This window comes from Cryptomeria japonica, chromosome 1 (genome assembly GCF_030272615.1).
Source record: "Cryptomeria japonica chromosome 1, Sugi_1.0, whole genome shotgun sequence".
Taxonomy (NCBI): domain Eukaryota; kingdom Viridiplantae; phylum Streptophyta; class Pinopsida; order Cupressales; family Cupressaceae; genus Cryptomeria; species Cryptomeria japonica.
In genome coordinates this window covers 342,953,394-342,961,123 of record NC_081405.1, presented here as the reverse complement: position 1 = coordinate 342,961,123, position 7,730 = coordinate 342,953,394, and the positions used below count along the sequence as shown (strand labels likewise).

At 38.3% G+C, this 7,730-nt stretch overlaps 1 protein-coding gene and 1 pseudogene across 1 annotated transcript; both read left to right on the top strand.

The window, feature by feature from the left end:
- Positions 1 to 1,691: 1,691 nt before the first annotated feature.
- LOC131043622 (L-type lectin-domain containing receptor kinase IX.1-like) lies at positions 1,692 to 5,905 on the top strand. The gene is made up of 2 exons (XM_057976858.2): positions 1,692 to 4,068; positions 4,501 to 5,905. The coding sequence occupies exon 1, from the start codon at positions 2,124 to 2,126 to the stop codon at positions 4,050 to 4,052; it is 1,929 nt and encodes a 642-aa protein (XP_057832841.1). The 5' UTR covers positions 1,692 to 2,123; the 3' UTR covers positions 4,053 to 4,068; positions 4,501 to 5,905.
- On the top strand, positions 4,209 to 5,905 carry LOC131043599 (serine/threonine receptor-like kinase NFP; annotated as a pseudogene).
- Positions 5,906 to 7,730: the final 1,825 nt, after the last annotated feature.

The following is a 7,730-nucleotide window of genomic DNA, read 5'->3' as shown; positions in this document are numbered from 1 at the left end:
AAAATTTGCTTACCTTTGAAGCATTCAAAAGAAGCTTACCTTGCAAAGTATAACAGATAACAGATAAGCCTAGCACAACATCCAAACCGTGCAGATCAATGGCATTACAGTGTTGGAGATCAACCCAAACAGAACCCTAAAACCTAAAAGCACTCCCAACCTACAAACAAAAACCAATGACAGGAAAACATCAAACCCAAAACACCTAAAAACGAAGGCGAATGAAAAAAAAGAACCTTACTTTGCAGGAAATAAAAAATCGAACACTAATAAAACACAAAGGTATTTACCTTGCAGAGTAAAAGGCTTCGCGACAACAAAGTGGCACATCACAGAAAATCCTACCAATACACAATAACCCTGCAAATTAACGACATTAAGCAACAGTCACAAAAAAAGACCTTAAAAGCTATAAGCACTCGCCAGCTACAAAGAATATCCAATGACAGGAAAACAATAAACCTCAAATATGTCATTTAACTAAACCCATTAAAACAGAAAGAAGTTTACTTTGCAGACAAATAAGAAAACATACCTTGCAGAGTAACAGAGTTGATGACAACAAAAAGCAATTAGGGTTAGGTGATGAGTATACGTTTGTTTTGGAGATGGCAAGCACTCGTAACCTACAAACAAAATCCAATGACAGAAAAACAATAAAACACAAAGGTATTTACCTTGCAGAGTAAAAGGCTTCATGGCAACAAAGTGGCAAATCATAGAAAAGCCTACCAATACACAATAACCCTACAAATTAACAACATTAAGCAACAGTCACAAAAGCAGACCCTAAAAGCTATAAGCACTCGCTAGCTGCAAAGAAAATCCAATGATAGGAAAACAATAAACCTAAAATATGTCAAAACTAAACCCATTAAAACATAAAGAAGTTTACTTTGCAGACAAACAAGAAAACATACCTTGTAGAGTAATAGAGTTGACGACAACAAAATCAATTAGGGTTAGGCGATGAGTATACATTTGTTTTGGAGATGACAAGCACTCGTAACCTGCAAACAAAATCCAATGACAGAAAAACAACAAACCATAAGAAGGTCAAAAATAAGTTCCACACATTATGTAGAAAATAAACGATAATCAAACACTAATAAAATGCAAACAATTTACCTTACAAGTAACATACTTCATGACAAAACCTTAAGAAGTCGACGACAAAATCTAAGGAGATCACAGTTCACGGTTAACCCTAACAACGCGATAAGTTACAGAGCAAAACAATTCATGGAATGAAGACAACCAAAAAGCAATTAGGGTTAGGTGGCGAGTATACCTTTTGTTTTAGCGATGACAACAACTTTGAGATTCGTGCTGACTGACAGAGGCCAAGCCAACAAACAGTTCGGCAGTTCGGGATTCGTGTTGACTGACGAAGCCAAGAGGGAGTACGGTTGTCACACCAACATGAGGACAACAAAGTTTTTGGAATTCGTGTGGATCCACGGAGAGAACCCCACGAACCTCGCTGCCAGCACGTCACCACCGCCCACGGGAAAATATCTGACCGCCGAAAACTCAACGGCCGGAGAGTCTTACACTTCGACGGGCAAAAGCCCCACTAAAACCCTGTCGGCTTAAATATCTAAGGTAGAGAAGATAATTGTTAAAATGGCGCACTCATTATGCAAATGTGTCATAAAGATAAACGGTCTATTGCACTGAAATTCTTAAATATGGTCTACACGGAAGTCTTCTGAAGGAGATATCCAGGGAATACTTCCATGAAAATGATTGGTTCTTTTTCGCCTCGAGTTCTTAAAATTAGGATAGCCATTTCGATTGATTTTACAAGAGTTTGAAAATTTTCGGGAAACCCCGTCCCCAGTTCAGACGAATCCCTGCGTTGAACCGATTTCAGTCACTCTCAACAATCATTCAAATTGACTGTTCGATCTGCTGTCGAAAGCTTCTGACAACAAATATAAACAAAGATCCTCGTAGACATTAATCCTCTTTACCCTTTACTAAGTTTTGCTTTTGAAAGCTTCTGGCCAGAAAGAAAAACAAAAACAATTTACAGTCTCTTAGTAGAGCATAATCCTCTTGATCAATTTCATCAATTGGCTTTTAAAGGCAAGTAATATGTACCCACTTCATCAGTTTGAATGATTTTACAGTGTTTTCTGTCCTCTGTCCCCATGTTTCAAACCACGTGGAAACTGGTATTTCTATCTTTCCTCCTCCTCTGTATTGCTGCTAAAGTCCAAGGGCAAGATGGAACATCCAATATTACAGGCTACAGCTGCTCTGATCGCCCAGCACCATGTTATACATATGCTTTTTATAAAGCCCAAGCTCCTAGTTACATAAATTTGAAGACCATCGCTGATTTGTTTCTTGTTACCCCATCAATTATAGCAACAGCCAATGGTTTGCCTGATGATACCTCTTCTTTAGCTGAAGGGCAAACTTTGCTTATTCCCATTACATGTGCATGCGTTGGAAAGTATTCCCAGGCCAACATAACCTTCGTGATACCGCCTGGTGGTACCTTTTGGAAGATATCAACAGAGAACTTTGAATATTTGACCACATATCAGGCTTTAGAAATTGCAAATCCTACTTTGGTACCAGAAAATATCACTATTGGTACTCCGGGTACCTTTCCAATCAGGTGTCAGTGTCCATCCAAAGCCCAAATTAGTAATGGGATCAATATGCAGATAACATATGTTGTACAGAAAGCAGATACTCTGAAATCCATCAGTGAAAATTTTGGTGCAAATCTCGAGAATTTAAAGTCTGCAAATGGTATGTCGTCAAATTTAATTTTTCTAAATACTACCCTCTTGATTCCTGTTTCTGAAAAGCCAACATTAGTTCAATCTCCTTCCCCTGCACTCTCACAGTCACCATCTCCGTCCTCAAGTACAAAACTATTTCTCGGTATTGGATTTGGCATTGTGGCTTGCATCGTAAGTGCCACTGCCCTGTGGGTCTACTTTCGCTTTCACAAAAGAAAAAGAGCTGCATCCATCGCTGGTCAAAAGCTAGCAGGCGTGGATCTTGAAAAGCTTCTGCAACACATTCCGCGACGGTTTAAGATGGATGATCTAATAGCTGGAACGAACAATTTCAACGAAGCCCAAAAGCTTGGGCAGGGAGGATTTGGGGGAGTGTACAAATGCAATCTTGCTCAAACAAATGAGATTGTGGCGGTAAAGCGCATCTCAGAAGGTTCAAGGCAAGGGATTAAGGAATTCATCTCAGAAGTGAGTATAGTTAGTCGTTTGAGACATAGGAATCTTGTTCAACTCTTAGGATGGTGCCATGAGCAAGACCAGTTGCTTTTGGTCTACGAATATATGTCTAATGGAAGCCTAGACAGACATATTTTCCCCAAAAGAGGAGAAGAAGAAGAACGCCATGTGCTGCAATGGAGTATCAGGTATAAAATAGCTTGTGAAATGGCGAGTGCACTGTTGTACCTTCATGAAGAATGGGATGAATGTGTTGTGCACAGAGATGTAAAATCCAGTAATGTTCTGCTGGATAGCAATTTCAGCGCAAAAATTGGGGATTTTGGATTAGCACGCATGCTGATGCATGAGCGTCTACATCAGACCACCCGAGCTGCAGGGACATTGGGATATTTGGCCCCTGAATGTGTGGCATCTGGAAAAACGAGTCCTCAATCTGATGTTTACAGCTATGGAGCTGTGGCTCTGGAAATAGCATCTGGCAAGAAAGCAATAGATGTGAGTTTGGTAGATTTCGACATGCGGCTTGTAGCGTGGGCATGGGATCTCTATGGTGGAGGTAGACTATTGGAGGGTGCAGATGTGAGATTAAAAGGAGAGTTTGAAAAGGAAGAAATGGAACGATTGATAGTAGTGGGGTTGTGGTGTTCTCATCCTGATGAGGCTAGTCGCCCCAAAATGAGGCAAGTGCTGAGGTTATTGAACTTTGAAGTTGCAGCACCCATTCTACCACCTGCAATGCCTGTACCATCATATGCTTGCACTTCATTTACCATCAAGTCCTCCCTTCCAGTGGTATCACACTCTCTTCCAACCACTTTGAGTCCAAGATAGATCTATCTCTAATTTCGTAAGTCTGATATAATCCTCTTGGTTATGGGATAATGTTAGAGGGATAACTTTCTTTTTAAGGGCTATCTGTTTGGATGTTTCTTGTTTTATTTTCATAGTTTGCAGTGTTTAATGGAATCGTATGTATTTTAAGGCTGCATGGTATGTAGACCTTTTTGAGCTGCTCTGACAAATCACCACAGTAAGGTTATGATTACAAGGAGGGGAGTAAAATACTTAGTGGGTGCTATCAGATGTTTTATGAGTATTTAAAAGCAAGTGATCTTATAAATTTTGTAGTGTATTTTAAGCTTGAGATCTTAATAGTCTCATAAATTATATTATTTTGTATATTCAATTCAACCCTTTCTGTAACATAGAGGGCGATGGTAAGCTTTATGCTATAAAGCAGATGAAAGGAGAAGTTTCTGAAGAATTGAAGATTTTGCAGAAGGTCAACCATGGTGATTTGGTGAAACTGGAAGGATTTTGTATCAGTACTGAAGGTAAATCTTTCTTAGTTTATGAGTATGCAGAGAATGCTTCTCTCAATTGCTGGCTCCATGATCCTGAATCCATTCCGAAGCAGACTGCTTCTACTTTGAGCTCTACTTTTTTTTCATGGAAGATCAGATTGCAAATTGCCTTGGATGTTGCCAGTGGGCTTCAATTCATTCACGAGCATGCAACCCCTATTGTTGTGCACAAAGGTGTGAAAAGTAGCAATGTTCTCTTGGATGGAAGTTTCAGGGCTTAAATTGCAAATTTTGGAATGGCGAAATCAGGGATAAATGTTCTTACAAGACACATAGCTGATAGCAGGCACGCAGGGATACATGGCTCCAGAATATGTTGCAGATCCACTGTTGACCCCAAGCTTCACGTGTTTGCATTTGGAGTTGTGCTGCGAGAGCTGATTTCTGGAAAAGAAGCCACCGTGCGTGAAGGGGGAGTTCCATTAGCAGGGAGGGCAGGTCTTCTTTGGAACCCAATTAAACCCCTTATGGAAGAGGTGGACAGAGAAGTGGAACTGAAAAAGTGGATTGATCCAAACCTTGAAGGTGTTTGTCCCGATGATAGTGCTCTTTGCAATGTCTCTTGGTATAATAATGATTGACAAGTAGGCAAACCCTTGCTCAGTTCATATTCAATCTATTTAATTTTTTCAAATTATTTTTTATTGATCATAGATTTAGATGATACATCAAGAACATGCCACAAATGTGGTAGAATGGTTTTCCAATCAATCTTGAGACCATAAGTACCAGTCCCAATGCTTCCTTTGTCAAGAACCTATATCTAAAAGGTCGTGGGGTCAACTATAGTCAATAACACACATTCTCTAGACTGTGGCTGCACTGAAATATTAATACTTTTCCAATTCTCTATCAAGGTAATTTGGAAGCAACCAAACCCATTACAGTAGTGTGGCAGGTAGATTTTTCATAAAAGAATCTTAGCGCCTTCCTCCAACAATTTTGTAGCTCGATTGAAGGATGGTAGGAAAGAATCTCAATATTGTGAAGGGTCCCTCCCTTGAAAATGAAAGAAACTGGTGTGCACTCTGCAAGACGTTGCAACTGGTGGCTTTCAGACGAGTAACGTTGATTAGCAGAGAGTTGTATGAGAAACTTGAGACCTGTTATTCACCTGCAGTTGTGGAAATGAATGCGATGCTCCTCTCTCTGAATGTGGAGTTCTGTTTGCACACAAGAAAAAAGTTGGAGTCTCCACAATTCAATCCCTTGATGTTATCTTTCATAATGGCACACGTTTATCATTGTTAGAAATCATCAAAGAGAGAATGTTTGCATAATTCTTCTTTATTGAATTTTACATATAAAATTTTATTTTTTCCTGTTCTCTGTTCTTGAATTTTTTTCTGTGACAGAATTATCTAGTATTGAGTGAATCCCAGCTACTGCTGATGCTATAAATGGCTACCAAAGCCATCTTAAAATATAGTGAATAGTAGAGATCAGACCATCTTCATATGTTAAACTTATTACGTTCTTCTTCACAAACTCTGTACATTGTGCATTGTATTTCTTCACAGATTTGTGTCATTATACTGGCTCTTGTACTTTAAAGACCAAATGTGGAAGCATTGACAAAGCATGTAAACTGTTTTACATAATTCCTTAAAGAAATGTAGTCTCAGCTATGCCATGACTGCAGGATGTGCACAAAATCACATTTGGTGAGCCTAAATATTGTTCTCAATCAAAATATCCATCTAAACGTGTTGCTTCTATCTTGTCTGCATAACAACTGGTAGGTTGCATTCCATCCCTCATCTACCATTCTAGGTAAAGACCAAAGAACAATAAAAACGCAGATATATGCATAAAAAGTAATAGTTAGCTCCTTCTTGTAGGCCTTGTAAACTGAATCCACGTTCAATTGTTACAATTGGATGGCAAGAGGACTCATTCATAATGATATTTGGACAGAAGGAAGCCTTCAAATATATAGGTCCCCACGGTACATGGTATTTCATACCATCGATGACTACAGTTAAGAAATCCTCATTCCCAGAACCCACTCTTGTATTTGTAGATACCAAAATGTAAATAGATAGAAAATTTCTTGTGTTATCACAAAAGAGAAGGTCGAGTTTCTATTCCATTTGTAATATATTTCTAGAGGCATGGAATTGAAGAACATAATTATATCCAGGTCAAGTTTGTTCAGGAGTTCTCTGAAATTGTATGATATTGGGGAAATCACTCCAAGAAATTGTAGCACCTATCTATACGGTATATACAAAGAATATAAAAATCTTTCACTCTGCAATTTATGTACAAATATCACATTTAAGACTCGAACCCAGTTCCTATACAATTCTGAAACAATTTAAGAACAAAACATTTTATAAACTAAAAACTGATATCCACTATAGGTTTACAAAATTTCACATGTATATATTTATCATGTTCCATAGCATATTGTTGGTGTTGGAAATAAGCCACACCCGGACTGACGATGGATTGGTCCAAGAGAGATCAATAGCTCAGTGGTAGAGCACTCCAGCAGCGTATGGAAGGTCCTAGGTTCGAGTCCTAGTTGATATATATCTCAACACATATCCACAGTAATTTGTGAACTGTCACACCCCCGAACATTTATCAATATTATCATATACCTTCGCATGTAGCTCATGTTTACAATTTTCTGTAATTCTAGATCCAAGAAATTAATGTACCAAGCAAGTAATCATGACGTATGAGAGGAAGAACAACATCTAATTAATATTAGTTAATATATGGAAGCAATCACGGTTAACAGAAAAAATGAAGCAGCGATTACCATTGGTGTATTTTTATAGACAAAGAACAGCAGCAATTAATATGTATTAATTTGTAAAAGGAAGTGATTTATGCAGCGCTGGGCAATGGATAAGACAAAAATTAAACCACGAGAATAAGACGAAACAGAGCAAGACAAAAGGCACTTGAGACAAATTGCAAATGAGACAAATTGCAGACAGGTGCAATTGAGGACAAAGAAAAAGTGGCGATTCATATATATGAACATATAGCAGCAGATTGGTATGTTAACATATACTAAAGAGACAATCAAATTAATATGCTGACTAGTTCATTAAAAATATATATATTAATATGCAGCGGTTTGGAAGTAGCAATTAGTTAAGACAAACTTATTTGTGTTAGTCTAAAA